Source organism: Castor canadensis, chromosome 2, assembly GCF_047511655.1.
Source record: "Castor canadensis chromosome 2, mCasCan1.hap1v2, whole genome shotgun sequence".
In the NCBI taxonomy this organism is placed as follows: Eukaryota; Metazoa; Chordata; class Mammalia; order Rodentia; family Castoridae; genus Castor; species Castor canadensis.
Window position 1 is genome coordinate 97,277,891 of NC_133387.1, and position 21,808 is coordinate 97,299,698.

Consider the following 21,808-nt stretch of genomic DNA (forward strand, 5'->3'; position numbering starts at 1 on the left):
ACTGATGAGATGCTCTAGAGGCAGGCAAGACCTCTACTTGGATTTAAGAAGACTATGAAAAACATACCAGATCTTAGATGTTCTACAAATCTAAAAAACAGAAACAAAAACATTTTTTCTTGCTGACTTACTTAAAAGCCAGAAGGGCCCAACCTTTATAAACTCTTAAACCTTCTCAGTTGCTATTCCTCTCTAGCATTAAATCCTTTATTGATTCAAGATGGGAATAAATTTAACAACAAGCAATCTTGAAGACAGAGAACTTTTGTGAAGATTTCCTGAAAGTCTCAAAATATGGGTTCAGTAAAACAAATGAGAAAATGTAAGGGCTGTAGGTGGTTCCTCAGGAGAGCCAACCACTCACTTGCCCTTGGCCTCAGGTCCCTGGGTCACTCATTCATACCAGGCTGCTGTACCCACCTCTAATGACAAGTGCTCTCCTTGAGGTTGCCAAAACTTCCAGAGGCAAAAGCAAACAGGAAATCATTCAGCCTTCCTTAACTTGACTGCTTTGTGACAAATGACTTTGCTGACCACTGGTTCCTTGCAACTTTCTCTTCTTTAAGTAATGACAATCCCATTCTCTACCATACACTTAACCACAACAGGCTAAATACTTCTGAAAAGAATTGGTTCTAAATACCTTGGCGTGAACAGCTGATGAAGAACGGACAGTCCACCGTGCCAATCATGTCCCCAAGATGCTAATGATATTTCCTAGCTAAAGTAAATATGGAAGAAATGTGTCTCCCTACAAGGTCTTATAGCTGATCCTAACTCTTAAAGATTAAATGACTATAGTAATTTGAGTCTCCTGAAGCTTATAACAAAAACTGCTGTTTCTGCAGATGGGGAAAAGAATGCTTTATTAATAGCAATTCATTCCAACTTGAGAAAGAATTTAAAAATTCAAAAAGCTGTAAATTCCTTTACTTTCTAAAAACAGAAAATGCAAGTGGTGAAATGCAGCAGTTGGTTATGTTACATTTAAAATTTTGCATGACAATGTGGCTGAAATGTTCTGTTATTCCACAAACAAGGACTATCATCTATCATCAACTTATACTTTCAAAAGTTTAACCCATCTATATAAGCAAACTAAGTAAAAAGTATTAAGTCATATGGTCATTAAAATTGAGCATGCCAATGTTGCTATTTTAGTAATATCACTTGAGGTGATGTTAGCTGTACTCCTAATCCAAGAGTTCATAAATTCTCCCCAAACAGCTCAAGATACTCAACTGTACACAGTTCCCTCCCAGTGATTTCAAAGCTGTGGTGTTTCAAGTAAAATAGCTTTATGGTTCATCAAGGCAGTTCTCTGATGCTACAAAATTAATGTGAACAATACAGAATGATTAACATGTAGAGTGCATTACTTATGTACATACATATAATATACAATATATATTATACATACATATATATTCAGGCAGTCCTAATAAATATTCTCTAACTTCTACAATAAAAATGCTATCTGACTGGAAAAAAAATAAACTTATTAGGTACCTTTAACTGGTCACTTAAAAATGTATTTGACTACAATGATCTAAAAATCAAATTACCCTGTTAAAGAATAAATATCCTTGATTCAAACTTGAATAATATCCTGAAATAATCTAAAACAAATAAACTCATGGGAATGAGAAGAATAGAAAGAAGTTTTGAGGAAGAATCATCATGTTTGGAATGAAAATAAAATAAATTTGGCTGCTCATCTTTGCTTAAAGTTAAGTACTGAGCTTAAAATTTCTGCATTTATGAGAATGCTTAAATCAGTTTTTGCTAGTAACTAAATACTTCTAAATACCTTTTTCTTAGTTTTTAAAAATATCCTCCCCCATAAAAGCATACTGGGTTTGACTCAGATGCTATAAACTTGAGACCATAGACAACAACCATTTCTACCACCCTTTGAAACCCCGGTTTGGTGTCCCTACCAGTGCCCAAGACCAATAGCTCTATGTGTACAGCTCACAGGCAAAAGGTTCAGACATTCATTCTGCTGCTGTGCCCTGCCTGGACACTACAACCTCAGCAGAGGCCATGGCACAGAGCAGCCTTTCAACCTGCAGAAGACTTATTAGATGGATGTTCGTTTTCTAAATCCTAACAACCTTTAAAAGCACAGGGAGGATTTGGAAGGGATCACGTCCTAAGAAGCTGGCATACTGCTGATTCCTAAAGCTGTTTTCCTTTGTTAAACTTCATCTTCTGCCTGTGCCTGCCATATCCTCCTGGACAATGATAGAAAAGTGGCTTGCATACAACACCAGGCTGTAACTACATACTCTAGCAGTTACTCATAATATAGGCATGAATTTCTTCAAGAAAAGGAATAAATAGGCTTTTAGTGCATATTTCCTCTTTTATTTGCACATGGGGAATGTGCTGGATCCTGGAAAGATGATGGTGAAAAAGTAAATGTGGGCCTTGCCCTTATAAACTTATAAATGACTACAACACTGTTCAAGTTTAAGATAGGCACTTTCTGGGATGCTACAAGCCCTGCAATTGTCCACTGCAGTGAGATGGATGAACAGCAAATCTAGAGTTGGAGCTCATGTTCCCCAGAGCTTACAATGCTCACATCCAATTGCAACTGAGAGAAAGTTAAATTTCCTTAACAGCACACACGAACATCTTGGACAAGCTGCACTCTGGCTTCCCCATGGTACCTTGAATGGTGGTCTACAATACTAGATTTGTCAGATAAGAGAAGAAAACTAATAGGACCTTCTATATAAATCAAAATCAGTCTGAAGAGCAGTGAAAGGAGACAACTAAGCTTTTCTTCCCAGTAGTGACATGTCCAGTGAAGGACTGCTAAGCACATACCAAACACTGTACTTGGTTCTGAGGTCACTGTGAAATAATCCATGCTACTGGAATACCAATGTTAAAAGGATGTTAGAAGGAAGAAATTTTCTCATATAAAAATAATCTAGAAATTAAATACTACTGACAGTTTTTTAAATGGTGACATATAACATTATAAAAATTATTTGTTTTAAACTGAGCAAAGATGTTCCTTGCCTACATAGAGCCACTGAAGATACAAACGAAAGAATGACAGAAAAAGGAAGTCTATCATCAAGTTGTGCAATTGCTGCAATGAGTAATGAAAGACACCAATTCACTAATAATTGCATTTAACAAAAGAACTAATAATGTTACCAAACATGCTATATGACATAAAAAGAACTTTTTAGTGGATAAGCAAAGCCTGCCCTCAAGATATCTGTGTACAGAGTGTGTGATTCCAGCACTGTGAGCCTCTGTTTATAACAGCTCATTGCATTTTAGACCCTTATATGACTAGCTCCACAAGTGACCTGACCAAGAACAGGGGCTGTGTTTTACTCATCCTTATATACTTAGCACATCTTTTTAGACTGTTTGTTAAATGAATAAGAAGCAATTATTAAGTGAATACCAAACATGTACTCTTCACCTATCACCCTGTCATAGACAAGATGGGACACTGACAGTTTTCACAGGCAGAGGCAAGAAAGCACATTTGAATCAGAGGCAAAGGAAAAAGGATGGCTACAGTGTGGGCCAGGTGTGGGAGAACACTATCAAGGTCAATGGCAGAAGTCCTGTGTGTTGCACAGAAGAACTGCTTTATTCCACAGACATGAGGGAGTCACTGGGGCATTTTCAGTGAAGAAAGGAACAAAATCCCAACACCACTTTGGAAAGATTACTTGGGCAGCTATGTAAAGGATGGATTTGCAGAGACATGAAGCAGGGGGATTAGTTGGGTTTTATTGCAAAAACCCATGTGAGATTCAATAAAGACTTGAACAGGGTGGCAGCAATATGAAGAACCATCAAAGGAAAGAATGAGTTAAAAGAAGCCTCATGAGGATACACAGAGAATAATAGAGGTAGATGACAGAGTCACAGAGATGAAAGTAAACACTGAGGAGTAGAAGAGAATAGGGCCTTTTAAAGAGAAAATACTCATTGAGGGCCTGGAAAAACTTAGTCATTACAATTAGGCATTTTTTTTCTTGGCTTCTGTAATTAAATTTAAAAAAGAACAGGATATTTTGCATTGTAAGTCCACTGAATCCCACAAAAAAAGAAATACAATATATAGTCTAATTAAAAGGTTACCCCTTTGGCAGAACCTTCCTGGGAAAAGTGCCATCAATCTATGGAGCCCCTTCAGTTCTAACAAGTCATTCCCAACACAGACGTTTTCATATATTATACAACACAACCGACCTGAATTATTTTAAGTAACACTTTAGCAAAGAAATGAACCTGACATTTTAACAGCCAAATGGGCTTGGTGAAAGTTGGACACAGTAAACACAGTATCTTCTGCAGCTGGCCATGTTCCCAAGATTCCTAGTCTATAGTGTGTTTCACACTACAATTTCAGAACACAAAATTCTTTTTATGAAGAGTAGGGCAACAGAAATGGGGTTGTTACCCCTAAAATCATGTAAGTACAAAAGGAATAAGCATATCACTTTCTATAAAGTTAGATTTTAAAAGGCTACCCTTAAGACTGTCCAAGACCTAAGGATCTGTTCTGCCACACGTCTAAGGATGAACTTCATTAACAAAAGCAGCTCAAGAAAGCCAAACAACATAGATCCTCAATGGCTGCAGAGCTATTTGAACACCTCACATTGCTACAGACATCCCTGTTTAATTTCTCCTATACAAGTTGACAATACTGTCAATGACAAAGGTAAAATCCATCAGGAGTAAAGATGTTCTCATTTTTAGTTTTTGACTTATAATGATAGCAGCAGCAATGCTAACACTCTATCTAAAAGCTGAACATTTGAGAAAGTAAAGCCCTTGTTTTCCATATATAAGTAAAAACCACTTATCTAAGAAAGGGAAGCAGGACATTAATTTAAATAACTGAGACCTAATTATTAACCAAAGAGAAAATGCCTAATTTATTTTTCCAATATCAGATGAAGAAACATCACTTAACACTTCACAAACTCAGTGGTACTTTTACCACAAAAATTATTGTTATAATGCTTTCTGGAGTAAAAACAATGCTTTATCAACTCCCTATTAAATCATTTCCCAAGCAGGTTATCATCTCCCAAAAGTTCTGAAAACATTCTGTAAACCAAGTTATAATGTCCCTACATTAAAAAGAAATTCCTGGAGAAACCTCACCAGACCTATACTGGGGCCCACTTTACAAACCTAATCACCTAAATAACCCAGTTCTTAAAGCACTGTTTCACTATGTGATAAAAGATACCTATTCCTCACAGATAATCAGATCTCATGGAACAGGCAGTAAAATGGCTGTGAGTGTGGATGTATTATAGAAACCTCTTCTTTCTTTCCTTCTTTTTTCATTCTTTCTTCCCCTTTTTTAAGTCTGCCTGTCTTTTATACAATGAACATTATGAAAGCCAACCACATGAATGTATTTTAAAATAATACATCTTGAGCCTGGCGCCAATGGCTCATGCCTACAATCCTAGCTACTTGGGAGGCTGAAACTGGGAAAAATAACAGAGCTCCTTCAGGAAGTGGAGAAATGCCTGCTATCAGAAATCACTGTTGGCTTGATCCACCTTCTAATACAGTTATTTTTTACTGAGTCTCACACTACATATTTTACATGTATTAGCTCATATAATTCCCAAATTTGTCATATAAATCCCAGATGTGCCCATGGGGGGATTAAAAAAAGGTAAAATAACCAACCCAAGCTAATGAATGTGGGGAAGGGCTAGAAAGCAGGAGTTTGACCCCAAGCCTGGCCTGTAGCAAGTGCTATGCTACCTAACTCCAGAGTTAGGTCCACACCTGTCACTTCTAGAACCCAGCAGACCACCCTGCTGCTGAACATCACTGTCCTGTCAGTGCTTCACCTCTGACCATTTCATCACGACTTTCCTTTCTACATACATTCCAGGATAGTGGGCTTCTATCCAGTAATACAAGTGAGTCAAGGGCAGAATTGCTAAGGAAATAAAATGAAAAGTCAGTACATTCCAGGGTTGTAAATTATTGTGTCAGTGGCCCGCTCTTATCCATGGTTTCACTTTTAAAATTTGAGATTTTAGTTACCTCTGGCCAACTCTGGCCTGAAAATATTAAATGGAAAATTCTAGAAATAATCCATAAGTTTTAAATTGCATGGTATCCTGAGTAGGATTATGAAAGTTTGCTCTGTCCCACTCCTCCCCAACTGGAATGTGAATCATCCTTTTGGCCAGCATATTCACACTGTGTATAGTACTGGCACATTAGTTACTTAGCGGCCTTCTTGATTATCAGATCAAATGCGTTATCACAGTGCCTGTGTTCAAGTAACTTTACTGCTTAATAATGGTCTCAAAGCACAAGAGTAGCAATGCTGGCAATTTTCTTACAGTATATTATTAAAATTGTTCTATTTTATTATTATTGTTAATCTCTTACTGTGTAATAAACATCAAACTTTATCATAGGTATGTATGTATTTGAAAAACTATAGTATATATAAGGTTCAGTACTACCCACAGTTCTAAGCAGCCAATGGACATCTTGGCACATATTCCTCACAGATAAAGAGGACTACTGGGATTTTTTTTTCCCTGGAGAGGCAAGAACTTTAGTCTCTGTCATAATATCAAGTAATAAATTCTTTTCTTTTCCTCACATATAGTAAAAATATTCTTTTCTTTTCTTTTTTTTTTTTTTTTTTGATGGGACTAGGGTTTGAGCTCAGGGTTCCATGCTTGCAAAGCAGGTGCTCTAGTGCTTGAGCCATATTTCCAGTTCATTTTTGCTATGATTATTTTGGAGCTGGGGGTCTCTCAAACTACCTGCCTAGGCTGGCCTCAAATTGCTATCCTCCCAAGACCAGCTTCCCAAGAAGCTAAGATTACAAGGCATGCAACACTGGCTGAAAATATTTTTCTTGAGAAAAAGTGAAAATTTAATGTAAAAAAGCAAAACTTTAAAACTTTTAGAAGAAAATACAGAAGGATAACTTTATTTAGAACCCTGGATATTTTAACAATAGTAAAAAGCAATTTTCCCTCAGAAGACACACAAAACAATAAAGTACAAATAAAAAGATTAATATATATATGTATATATAAACATATTTATATGTGTGTGTGTATTTTGTACTTAGATATATATATATATCTTTACTGAATTAAAATTAAAATTTTTGGAGCTGAAAAGACCATAAATGGGAAATGAAGATAAGCCACAAACTGGAAGACATTTGCCACTCTTCAAACAAGACTCTTGTCCAGATTTTTCATGCCTTCTACCCTGAGGAGAGCTCCCAATTCCCCGGCCCAGCATTAGTATCTGGTATTGATCAGACTTCTAAATGCTTTGCCAAACTGTTGGGTATAAAATGTTATCTTCTTGTTGTTTTACTTCATGTTTCCCTGATGACTCTGTGATTACTACAGAAATTGATCATCTTTTCATGCGGCTATTCAGAATTCTGTGTTCTTCTGAGAACTTCCTGTTCATATTGTTTTCCCAGTCTCATTCTGGTTTTGTGTGGGTTTTCCTTATTGATCTGAAAGAATTTATACGTAACAAAAATAACATGCACTCTTAAAATTTGTTATGAGCACTTTATGATTATAGCTTTTATGAAACTTAAAACAAGTATACAAGCAAAGGAAACAGATGAAAACCATTTAACTTAGTGTGAAAGTAGATGTTTTCTTAGAAGTAAATTGTGTTGCATTTTAGAGTATAACGACTAGCAAGCATTAAGTCTGACTTGCTGTGACCTAACTCTTCTGATTTTGAGACATCACATGAGCCACCCTAATCACTGTTGTTACCTTTTCAATGTTGTTATTTCTGCTTGTAAACAAAGAACTTTCTAATTACAAATCAATTTAGAACTTTACACATATACTGACAAAATATATGAACAACCCTCAAGCGTGTATAGTCTCATTAGTACCCAGAAAAATACAAACTAAATCAATATATTCACCATTTACTAGAAATCTAAGTGACAATGAATTTTTGAATGATAACAGCCAATGTTGGTGATAAGACACAGGAATATACTCTGAAACAGTACTGGTAGGAACATAACTCAGTGTGACCTAATTGCAGGGAAATGTAGCACTCTGCAGGAGAATCTTGATGGCACTGGACCTAGTGATCTCACCTCACAGAATGTATTCAAAAGAAATGATCAGTCAATAACAGATCCACCTTTTGGGGTTTTTTTGTTTGTTTGTTTGGTTGGTTGGTTTTTTTTTGGCAGTATTGAGGTTTGAACTCAGGGCTTTGTGCTTGCTAGACAGGTGCTCTACCACTTGAGCCACGCCTCCAGCCCTTTTGCTCTGGTTATTTTTGAAATAGGGTCTTGTTTCTTTTGCCCTGAAATCCTATTTTACACTTCCAACTGATACAGAGATGACAGGCATGTATCATGCCCAACTTTCTTCCACTGAGATAAGAGTTTTACAAACATTTTTGATGAGGTTGACCTGGAACCACCATGCTCCAAACTCAGCCTCCCATGTAGCTGGGATGACAGGTAGGCAGCACTGCACCCAGCTATTAGTTGAGATAGGGTCTTGCAGTCTTTTTACTGTGGCTGGCCTCGAACCACCATCCTCTGAATCTGAGCCTCCCAAGTAGCTAGGTTTCCATTCGTGAGACTCTGGCACCCAGCTCCACTTTTTTCTTTGAGAAATTTGTTCTAAGGTGAAACTCACACACATTTCTGTCACTGAGACACCAAAGTGCCCAAATGCATTGTTTTTTCACAAGGAATAAGACTTTGAGACTACTTCACTCACAAGGCACTTAATTCTCTTCCTCTGAAATGAAACTCAGACAAGCACTGATCTGTTTTCTATCACTATAGAGTTGTCTGCATTTTTTACAATTTTGTGAATGAAATTTCAAAATATAAAGCCATTAGAATCTGGCTTCTTTCACTTAGTATAATAGAGCTCAGATTCATCCAGTTACTGCATGTGTCAATAGTTCCTTTTATTAATGAGTAGAATGCTATTACATGAATACACCACATTTTGCTTACCCATTCACTTGCACATGAACATACAGGTGGTTTCCAGTTTGGGACTATTATAAATAAAACTGATAGGAACATTCATGCATGAGTCTCTGTATGAGCATATGCTTTCATTTCCCAAGTTTGAAAAGGCAGGAGCATGTGATAAGTTCGTTTAATATTTTAAAAACTTGTTCAATGGCTTTCTATTTAACACATCCACTGCCTGTGTATGAGAGCTCCAGTTCCCCCTCCTTCCCCACTAACACTTAGTGTGGTTACTCTTTATAACTGTACCCATTCTAGCAGGTATATTTAATGGCATATGTTATTCCATTTTACTTAGTTTTAATATGGTCTTTCTACATTTCAATTAAATTTTTAAAAGGGGAAAGTATTAAGATTTAACTGCTGTTCCTAGAAGCAAAGGGTTTCTTCTCCTTACTAGAAGTATAAAGTATGAACTGGACAACCAAATAACAAAAATAGAGAAGGATTTTATATCTTTGATAAATGGATGAAAAACAGATATCCATTAACTGTCCATCTGTCCTAATATATCGTGTTTCAATGAAATGTAAGCCAGCTGGGAATTAAAACCAAAGAAATAATTTCCAAGGAAGGTTAATAAAGCAAATCTATTCAAACAAACAAAAAAAGCTCAAGAAAAATACATAAACTTTAATTTTTGACATGTTCTCTGCCAGGGTTCCCAGTGACTAAAAGATCTATTATTAACAAAACAAACCCAAGGTATAAATTATTATTAAACTATATGCATAGACAGTCATATCTTATCTAAGCCCTGCCTTTTGGTTTATGACATGCAATCTATGATCACCCTTCTGATTTCACTTAATTCCCTAAATACTCTAAACTCCATAGTCACCACAAAGACTGTACCTTGGAAACACTCCATTCTCTGCCTTTGGTCCACTGGCCAAACCTGCCTGCCAAATAAGTCTGTCTCATTGCATCTCACCATCCATTGCTTTTCCTCCACTCCCTTATTCTCATGTTCTGGAAGATAAACAAAATTTTTTAGAGATAAGAAGTCTGTGATAAATATTTCTTACCCTTTGGTGATACCCTATTTCATAGCAAGGTTTCATCACCCTGCTAGCCCTAGTCTAACTACCTAAGAAACATGCATTCACCTTTCAAGATTCATCTCAAATTTCAGTTTCTAAGTGTTCTTCATCTCCCTCTTGCAAAGATAATCACTGCTCCTGGTCTCCACCTTGCTCATAAGCTTTCTCATGCTCTTACTTTAAAATGTTTACCTGAGCACTTCCACAAAGAACTACTGAAACTGATGGTGCCCTCTACCACAGTAGAAAATAAATCTGCAGACTTGGGACAACTAAGCCCTAGTTTACTACCAAGTTGAGAGTCATGTTCTACAAAGTTAAAATTACTTTAGCCCTGACTTTGGAATAGGTGGCACACCATGATAATTTCCTTTGGTGAGTACATACTAAATTTTAGCTATTTAAGAGATATTTGCCCTTGCAAGGTTACCACAAAAGAGTCAAGTATTACAACATTCTGCAAGTATGACACTTTAAATGAGAGAAGCATCCTTAATGCATAATGCTTAGTACTTTATAGATGCCACCAAAGTTATCTAGATATTTATACTTAATCCACAAACTTGAGATTATTTGTAATACACAAAATTGGAAATCTGAATTTCCTTGCCATCATTTATCAGAAGTTAGAATGATTCCCCATTTAAGTAATCCTCAATTCATTTGACACATCTCTTATCCCTCAAAATACTAAGTCCAAATATAGAAAACAGGTTCTTTAAGCACACAAGAAGCTGAAACCTGTCAATCAGTCTTAGACAAGTATTACAAGCACTGGCACATTTGAGCCAACAATGTACCATTTTGATCATATCAAAAGATACATGCCCTGCTTCCCAATTAATGATGCTACATCTAGAATAGCACACTACAGACAATATTTGCTTCAGGTTGATAAACATTAAACCAACAAAAAAATATAGAATCTCTGCTCCAGAGTAAAGAGCTGAAGTTTTTAGATCTTTAAAGATTCTTTCAATGAAACGTCACCCTACCATGTCCCTGGTCACACTGTGAATAAGCCCAAAAGAGCTGGGCTACTTAGGGGAATAATGAAGGCACAGTACCTGCATTAACTCTTAGAGAGACAGTCATGTGCACATGATCTCCTATAACATACACACAACAATCCTTGTGTGGGAAAGGAAGGAAATTTGAACCTATAGTTATGTGTTGCTCAACAATAGAGATATATTCTTAAAAAAATATAATGTCAGCAGATTTCATGGTTGCATCAACATTGTAAAATGCACTACATAAGTGAACTTGGCAATAACACCTCTAGAAGATACAATCTTCTGGAACCATTGGAGAAACTGCCTTCAAGAAGCTAGCATTCTATGGGGAGAATTAGGGAAATAATCCAAACAAAGGTACTATATGTGCAAGTAGAAATAGCACAGAGAAGATAACTAAGCCAAGTGAAGGATAAAAGAGGTGTATATGGATATTGAAAATGCAATTTCAAAAGCTAAAAAGAACATAAAAATTTAAGATCATATTGGTAAAGAAAGAGAAAAGAAGGAAGATAAGCATTTGCTTTGTTGAAACAGGAAAAGAAAGATGGGTGAAACAACATTTATATGTCAATACAGAGGAAAGAGAAGCTTATTTATTTCAGAGATAAATTCTTCTATGCCAAAGGAAGCAACAAAAGGTCAGGAATGCAGTCCAAATAATGGTCACATCCCAAAGTGCAGGGAGAGAAATGAAATCATGATCATTTTCAGACAAGGAACCAGTCCAAACATTCTTTTAAACTGAGTTGGGATGTGAGCTCATAGGAATGTCTAGACATATAAGGAAGGTCATCAGTGTTCCACAAGAGAGGCAGGAGAGTAAGTGGTCAAAGAACACAAAACCATAAACAGTTCATGCCCAATTTCCCTAGGAGATATACCTTACATAGCACGTTTTGTATCTGGAACAATCTTTTAAAATCCCTAAGTCTATAAACCCTGAAAATTAGGAAAAGTCCAAATATATATTAAAAACCTAATGGATATTGCTAAAAAAAAGAGCTACTTTCCAAAAGGAGGACTGAAGGTTCAGATCTCATATTAGTCAGCTTGCTACCATAACAACACCATAGGCTGGAGCCAGGTATTGTTACAGGCTCACACCTGTAATTCCAGTTTCTTGGGAAGAGGAGTTCAGGAGGATCATACTTTGAGGCCAGCCTAGAAAAAAGTTAGCGAGACCCCCATCTCAACAAACTGGCCATGATGGCTCATGCCTGTAATTAAAGGTAGGAGGACGGTGATCTGAGGACAGCCACAAATGTAATCAGAAAAATAACTAAAGCAAAAAGGGCTGGAAGTGTGGCTCAAATGGTAGAGTGCTTGCCTAGCAAGACCCGAAGCCACAAGGCCCTGAGTTCAAACTCCAGTACCACCAAAAAATAATAATAATAATAATAATAATAATAATAATAATACAATAAACCAGAGTTTATTCTGGAGTTTATTCCAGTTTATTCTCACAGTTCTGATGGCTGGAAGTCGTAAATCAGGATGCTGCCATGGTCTAGAACTGAGGAGTGAATAATATACAGGGGAGCAAAGTAAAGAAGGATTAACTTGACAAGAAACTGACTTATGGAAGATATAACTGAAGCACATAACGAGTAGACACAAGGACTACTTTTCAGCAATGAAGCCAACAGTATGTGCCAACAAACCTGAGCAAGCAAGCATGTGACTTCTACACAGTACATATTCTAAAAGACTTATTCAGAAGCAGAATTTCAAAGAATCATTAAGATGGAACAGGAAACTTAAGAAACCAAACAAGCAAACTTAAAAAAAAAATAAAAATAAGGAGGCATGTATCATGTCACCCAAAGGAAAAAAAAAATTAAGCAATGACCTACCACCAGCTACACATTCACATTTTAATGGATAGCAATGGAAAGACCAAATACTTTTGTTAAGATGTATGTCCAGTGTCTGGTATCTAGGAAGTGAATGAGGGAAGGTCAAAAGATTATTCCTCTTGCCTGGAAGGGATGCTAAAGCAAAAGAAGATCCCACAACTGTCCTGATGGACCAGAATGATGAGTGCACGCTCCTTTCTACACTGCTCCAAAGTCTGTCATCATTCTATGGATCTATTTCTTTTAAGCGAAACAAGGCATCCTTCTTTCACATACAATGCGTTAGCATTAGAAACCGTGATTTTCTTTATAAACTACTCCAGGACCTTGTGATGGATCTTTCAACAGGTGATGTTTTCTTCATAATGTAATAGCTGTTTCCACAAATGATCACCTTTTTACTCCACATTTACCCCAAATGTTCATATTTACAAAAAAAAAATTGAGGGGGGGGAAGCTTTCCATACTTTTAAAGTATGCCTTAAACACCAAAATCAAACTTCAAATTCAATAGTTCCTTCATCCTCAATGACTCCAAATCACAATTTAAAAAGTAAAAAGTTTGGTTTCTTTGCTTTTAATCAATGTAATCCCCTAGAAGTCCAAGCTTCAAAACATTCACATAAAGTATTTTAGCTTTATATATTTAGAAGAGATAAACTGATCCAGCAAGGTGATCAATCAATTCTCAATTACATTTGGCATCTCAGTAAGATAACAAGACGTGTACCTGCAAGTGAAGTAAGTCATCAGTTGAGGGGTTCATACTTTAAGGGTTCAACAAACTTCCAGAAATTAGCAACATGATTCAATAACAAAAGCAGTATTCCTTTCTTTTAATGACAATTGACCTAGGCATTGTACATTGCTTCAATTTGAAAATACACATAGGAATATTCTAAATGTATCACTGAAAGTCAAATGAATGACTATAATTAACTGAAGAATTGCAATTAAACAGATTTATACAAATAGATCTTAAATGGAGTGTATATATTAAAGATACTCAGTCCAAAAAACACTGTACAACTGCGTACACGTATGGAATCACCACAATGAAATCCCCTCATATTACTAATGTATGGTAATTCAAAATAAAATAAAAATAAAAATAAATAAATAAACAAAAAACACTGTACACACACATGCTCACATATGCACACAAGATCCCAGACTACATATATATACATATATATATATATATGTATATATATATATAAAATAGTACATGTGTGTATAGAGAACTCTTTAAGCTTACCTTTAAATTTTTTAATTAAAAGTAAATTTAATTTACTATAAAGTTTAGGTTTATACACTCTTAGCATTCTGACTTAACTGAAAAAGACCCTTTCTTTATGTTATTACAACAAATTACTGAAACTAGTATTACAAAGCACAAATTTTCAGCATACTTACTACATCAAACTTCTGAGTGATGTTTCCCTGGATGTCAAGTAAATAAACCTTGCCATAATGTGTGCCCAGTGCCAAAAACTGTAAGAAGAACAGAAGGGTCAATTAATTAATGTTTTATTTATTAATACAGAATTACTAATACAACCACTTTCAAAGTCAAGACACTTAACATGTAAATGACCTGCAGTATCTCAGAAGATATTCATTCCTTGGAGAAGGCTTGTTTCAGCTTCAGAGAAATGACAGAACAGGGCCTATTTTATTGTGATAGTGCAAGCTAGCTGTCAGAATGACTCATGAGGACCCTCATCTATTGACAACTAGTGGTGTGTATGCAGTCTGTACACAATGCCTGATGGACTGAGGCAGTAAATTAAAAATGCAGCTGTGAAAGCACAACCAACCTACAGTTAAACTTGGGAGTCAGAAGAATAATTAAGAAACTCCCCCTAATTTATGGCAAAAGTATAAATCTGTGCAATCATTTAAGTTCAATATAAAAATGTGTAAAAGCAACAAAGTATTATCTTTAAATGAACAATCCATCCTCAAATTCATATTGAGGAATGAAAAAACTCAGATGTACTTATACTATCAGTTAGCTTTAGGATACCTCTATAAAAGTTGCCATATAATACCCAGCATAAATGTTTATATTCTAATGCAAAAAAATCATTTTCTGTCACTAAGTACTGTTGAGCTATATATTCTCTTTATGATATAACACTAGTTCATAACTCCCACCATTTCTTTACTTTTTTGAACTGATCCTAAACAAACCAGAAGAAACTTGAAGACTACCTGAAATACAACATGAGATTTTTCTTTCTTTTTATTTCTCTAAGCATTACTCAAATAGTCCAGAATTCTCTGAATTTCATTGCATGTGAGCATGCTTCATTGCAACCTATAATGAAATGCTCAAATTTACAGGCACTACTAAGCGTTTCAGTCAAGCAGCAGAATCTTTAAAAAATAACCTTACAGAAAGGCAAGATTTAAAAGGATTTATCAAAATGGAATTACTTAAAATGAAATTTCAGTTCAGGCACTTAAAATATGAAGCTACATTAAAGAAGAACCACAAAAAGGGAAAGAAGGGGCTCATTAGAAATTCATCCCCTGCAATGCCTTTCACTCCTGCAAGGTTGCCTTTTTTCAAAAAGAAAAAAGTCCCCTGGGTAAAAAAGAATCAATACTGGTTAATAAAACATCAGGTGTGCAGACATAACTAGGTATGACGATTCTGCTGCACAGGCCTGCCTGAATGCACCAGGTGCCATGACGATTAGTCATCCAAGGCAGACAGCAAGCCTGGTGAAAACAGGATGGTTGGGTGCTGGGAGGGAAAGGGGAAGCGGTAATTCTGGGGGGAAATTCGTCTGAATATTTAAACGAAGCAGGAATGTTTTCTGCAAAGCAAAAGAACATTCTAATCAGAGCTAGAGGACCCAAGTGGTTGAAATTTTATCTCTGCAGTGACACTCTGACAACATTTGAATAGAAAAGCACCACATAAACTACTAACTAAAAACAAACATTCCTCCATTCTGAGGCTCTCTGTGGTAAAGGAATGGATCTTAAAAGCTCACTGCACCCCAAGTATCTCACAGTATTGATTCTTCTCATAAATACTGTATTTAGTTTGTTAGGAAACTACGAGAGCTTGGAGCCTTAAAATGCTTTAATACTATGTCATTCTCTGACACCACTGCAAAGGCCATTTTCTGAACTAATTACATTTCATTTTATAGAAGTTTTCGAGGTCCCATATATAGGGACTTTTACTCATACCAATTCCTTCTCTCCTTTTTGTTTTCCAAAATTACTAATTTGATTCATTTAATATTTAAGATAGGTAAGATAGACAGAAAACAAAGTAACAATTTTGACTTATACTTTTAACCTAAAGGCACAATTATTTTAGAACATTTTTGAAAAAGTCACTGTGATTTTTATGAGAAGCTGCCTTTTGCTTAGGAAAACATTTAGATTAGTAAATTATTGCTACCCCCTTTGGAAATAAGCAACTAGGTAATCTTTAAAAGAAGTTTAATAAAGTGATCATATTTATTTATTTAAATTATGGCTGAGGCATAGTCTTTTGCTAATGCTGTGACTACTTAAAACACAACAAAAAATCCAAGATATAAAATTGGCCACAAATGTGACAGAAAATAAGTACAAACCCCTCAAATTGTACTCTCCCTCTAGCCATTAAAATCCTTGAGCTTCTGTATCTATTGAGTTGTGGGGTTTTTGTATTTTTTTTTTTTTCTTGCTAGCCTGAGTTCACTTGAAATGAGGATGAGTAAAGAAAAAAATGTAATTTCATTAGCCCCTCTCATGTTTAATTACAGAAACTTGATTCACTTTATAAACTAACAGATTTGGCCTTCCATCCTTCTGAAACCAATAAGCACAACTGTTTTTACTTTGCATGACTGGACTTTAGTAGATAAACAAATACAAGTGGTAGGCAGTTCTATGAACATCACGTAGAAAACACAGAAGCAGCACATTTCAAATTTGGGCAGCTCCACATTATCATCTACCTTTCTCATAGTATTTTATAGAATTCAAAATGTTAGAACTGGGATGGCCTTCAATTACACATGAGGAAAAAGTTCTGGCAATTGATGACAATTCTCTGGGAAGTCAATGAGTGGCAGAATTTGGGCTAAAATTAAAAACTGAAAAACATAGCTTAGGGTGTATCTCATTGGTACAGCATTTGCTGTCCCTGGGTACAGTTCCTAGCACTGCAAAAATAAAATAATAATAAAAACTGAAATACTCTCAACTGGATCAGAATCCTCTTTGTAGAAACATGAACTCAGATTAAGAGAGCACATTCTAAAACTCAGCAGTGATAGATGTTCCTGATCATCAATCTCTCTGGCCATGCTGGTTAAGTATGGTACCAATAAAGGTGGAAGTTTGTTCTCCATTCATTCATTCAGTTGTTAGTCCAACAAACACACAAAAAGCACTATAATGTGCCTAGACAATGAGCAAGTGTGACCTAAAGATTATGATATATCACAGGAGAAAGATAAAAATGTGATTAATAACAATTAAATTTAAAGAGTATGGCTAAAATGGCAATATCTCAAAGACTCAGTGGGACACAGGAAGTGTCAGTTATGATGACCCTTGAAGGAGGAATTAAAAAACACAAAGCAGTCAGGGTAGGCTGGTGGTAAAGACCATTTTAGGCAGAGTAAATATAGCTTGCTCAAAGACACAGAGTCTCATAAAAGCAAAACAGAGTTAAGAAATTATAATTAATGTTATACAGCTAAAGCATCCAGTGCATGCCCAAGGGAAGACATGGGTACTGAGATTGGAAAGGCTGGCTAATAAGAAGCATTAGAACACTTATAGAGTGATGAAAGTAGAGGAAAGTAAGGTGAATAGATCAGTTCATTAAGACATCAGAAAGACAATAAATGATTTCAAGAACAAGGACTACATAATCAGATCAGAATTTCTGGAAGATTGTTTCTGTAGTTCTATGAATAGACTGAAGTGGAAGCAAATTTGAAGAAAAATATATTTGTTCTCAATATGTGCAGTAGTTCCAGGGAGAAATGATGAATGCTGAGGATGGGAAAGGATTTAAGCAGATAAGCTGGGAATAGAATCCAAGCAGAAAGTGTATTAGGAGTAAAAATTGCCAAGTGCTACTGCCCCAGTACACATCTATAGCAGAAAGTGGTAAGACACAAGACCAACCACGCGCAGCAGGTGATATCTCAGAGGGCCTTATACACCACATTAAAGCGCTCAGACTTTAGTAGATGATGAAAACCATACAAGGGTTTTACAATTTGTATTTGCAACACATTACCCTGGCAACTGGGAGGCAGGTGGGTTTAAATGGGAAAAATGAGAAGCATAAGGGGTTTTACCAAGTGTTGGCAGAAGATGAGGGACAATGTTGGAGTCAAGAAAAAGAAAATCGCCAGGATTTAGGGAATGGCTTCAGGTAACAGGAGAGAAGGAATCACCTTTGGCTTAGATAATGAAGGAGATTATAATCCCACCAAATGAGACAGAGCAAAAATCAGATGAAAGTTTAGAAGGAAATACAATGATCTCATTAGGGACATGCTGAGGCTCAGGTACAAAGAGAGTAAAAGGTAAGGGTGTTTACCTAGATAAATACACATGCTATTGTGGAGAGGGTCAGTGTGTAGGAGGTTACAGAAATCAGAGTTAAATAAAGAGAAAGTACAAATCATAAGAAATGGGGATGGTGGACCATATTTTGAGAAAACTAACATGTCAGGAAAATGTAGAGGTAAAGGCAAGTGAAAGAAATAGAATGGAATTATCAAAACTTATCAAGAAAGTAATAAAAGGATGGTGTTATGATAAAGAAGTCTAGAGAAGAAAGGTGATGCCACAATTTACATTCAGCAAAATATTCATCAATTATTACGTGAATAGATGTGATATGCCTATACATTGAAAAGGAACAAAGTACTGATCCATGTTACATCATGGATAAACCTCAAAAACACTATACTAAGTGAAAGAAGCAAATCATAAGAGATCAAATGATGTATGACCATATTTATCTAAAATATCAAAAATAAGCAAGTCTACAGAAACAGGAAGTAGACTGATGATACCTAGGTCTAGCATTTGTTAGGTTCCATGAACTAGCAAGGATCTCTAGGAGAGAAGGGAAGAAATGAGATGAAGTGAAGAACAAAAATGGATAAAAATATCTTTGAACTGGGGGAAGGAAATCTCCTGTGGGTAAGGATAGGTGTGGATTCAGGCAAGGTGGGAAAGGGGTCAAGAACTGTGATGCTGATCCTGTCTCTGGTTTCAGTTTTCTTTATTTGTTCATTATTATTACTATTTGGCAGTACTGAGGTTTAAACTCTGGGCTTTATGCTTTCTAATCAGGCACTCTACTGCTTATATCACACCAACAGCCCTTTAATTTTCTTAAAGAGAAATGACATCACTAGATGTGGTGGTACATGTCTGTAATCCCAGCACTCAGGAGGCTGAGGCAGGAGGATGTTGAGGTTGAGGCCAGCCTCGGCTACATAGTGAGACTCTTGTCTCAAAAATCTAAAGAGAGAGAGAGAGAAATGACATCACCCTCTGAGAATGAAGGCAGAGTGGTTGAGAAAGGTAACTGAGGCCTAAAGGAATGACAAGGAACAAGTAAATAACAGCAATTTGTGGTGAGAAATTTACCTGGGTGTGCAAGGCTATACCGACGCATGGCTGCATTGGTCATTATAGCACTGACTCAAGAGTTAAGAAAGGCTGAGGGGCACAATGGAAAGATGGGGATGTAACACAACTGGTAGAGTTAGGATAATTAATCATTTCACTTATATAAAGAAAAGAAAAAGAAAGAAAACATTAAAGATAAGGGCTCCATCATCATCGAACAAGGTTGTGGGAAAAATGAACATGAAAGCTAGAAGAATAAAAAAAAGTCAACAAAGAGTGTAATGGAAGTCAAAGATCCTCAACATCCAGCTACTACTGCCATCTAGAGTGCCTTAACAGTGGGAGATGAAACAGGAAGGAGTGAAAGCCACTGAAATTAAATGAGACTGAAGAACTACAAAGCCAGTCTTCAATGAGTGAAGAAAAGTGACCAGAAGTTGGGGGAATGGAAGCAATGGGAAGGGGTCAAGCGCAGTGATGCAACCAAATAGCAAAAGTCTTATAGGAGGGGGTTTCTGGTGAAACCAGAGTGAGTAGACATTGTATTAAAGTATTCAGGGAGTACAGGAGTCTGATTACAATGGGATAAAATGTGAAGCAAAAAAGAACTGGGTGGGAGGCAAGGGGGACACTGAGGCAACACTGCTGATAACAGCATCAAGCCAGCAGATGGATCATGGGTAGGGAGTTTGCCTTCTGTGGAAGGACTAAGCCTCACTCCAACTCACAGAGAAAAAGATAGCAATGGCTGGAACTCCATGACCTATACCACTATGACCACAACATGGACCAAAAACAGGTTAAGGGTGCTATCTTGCACTTAGCCTAGACTCAGAAAGTTGGTGGAAGCTTTGCTACATCAAGGACCCACATACAGAATATATTAATTCATTCATATATAAGTAACAATTGGGCACATTTCTACTGACTTCTAAAATCACTAATGTAATCTCTTCTACCCTTATGAATGCACTGAGCCTGACCATGTTTCTGGTCTTAACATGTTCCTAATCTAATGCTTTTAATTTAAGGAATTAGGTGATGTGGTTTCCAACTCTTTCACAGCAATCACTGTCTGAATTCTACTTGATATGTCCTTAGAGTGTACTGTGTGGGGAGAGGGGTAGGTGTTTATATATACATAAAATATTTGGGGTGTCTGTTTCATTTTTCTTGGTGAGGAAGAAGAGAGAAGGAGTGGCAGGAAGAAATAGAGCAAAACAAGGAAAAAAAAAACACCAAAAGCATCAGGACTCCAAAGTATAACTTACAATAGAAACAAGAATCCTCTAGAAGGTTCACCTTACCTTGTCATGGACTGTCATGCAGCTAGCTGCATCTTTCTGAAGAATCTCAGTTACCCCATTGGAAAGTCTTTCATACTTCAACTTAGGTTCCTCTTCACTCTCTTCTTCCTTCATGAAAAGCAAGGGAAAACAACAGCCACTGTAGATTTATTTCTTTTGAAAGGCTTACAACACACTTCTTAAGGGGAAAACAAAAGATGGTCCCCTTATCTGTTATCAATAACTACAACTACAGCTAACAGTTAAGATCCTTATGTTTCCTTTTGCCAATTGGGTATACCATTCATTGGTGATTTTAAATTCAAAAGTTGAAAATGGAAGTACTCATATCTATAAGGTATTGTCACCAACTTTACATGTTCAACTTTACCGGTTGTTACAATATCAAAAGATATTCTTCATCCCCATAGTTAAAGAACAAAGTAAGTAATCAATATTGACTATAATGCCCACAAGTTAATAAGTCAAAACTGTAAAAATTACAATTCAAAAAGATTTAATTTTACAACATCTGAAAGTAATGAGAAACAAACAAAAATGTTCACACACCAAAACCAGCTAATATTAAAGTATCTTGAGGTAGATCAATGTTCCCTCCCAGAATACCAGCAAGGCTTGATGAAATACATATCACCTGTCCCAGGCAACAAATAATTACTAAACTAAAAGAGTTTAGCTAGGTTAACCTGAACTAGAAGGCTCAAAATTCCAGGGTGGTGGAGAAAACAAGAAATGAGCTGGCATTCTATAGATACTGTCTTCCAAGAAGCATTTGTCAATTTGGGGTACAGCGTATGAGGCTGAGAACTCAAGCTCTTCAAAGGAAAATGGCCACTGCTAGGGGCAGAAAAAGCAGCAACCCATGGGAATGGACTGACAAATTTAGAGTACTGAGGGACCAAGATGACAGTGAAAG

At 36.3% G+C, this 21,808-nt stretch overlaps 1 protein-coding gene across 1 annotated transcript in view; it reads right to left on the bottom strand.

The window, feature by feature from the left end:
* The window catches only part of Vps41 (VPS41 subunit of HOPS complex), a 162,324-nt gene that overhangs the window by 114,238 nt on the left and 26,278 nt on the right, over positions 1-21,808 (bottom strand). The window contains exons 3-4 of the mRNA XM_074065353.1: positions 20,893-21,000; positions 14,381-14,458 (exon numbers count right to left, since the gene is read on the bottom strand). Coding sequence (XP_073921454.1) covers positions 14,381-14,458; positions 20,893-21,000 — 186 coding nt within the window. The remainder of the gene's footprint in view (positions 1-14,380; positions 14,459-20,892; positions 21,001-21,808) is intronic.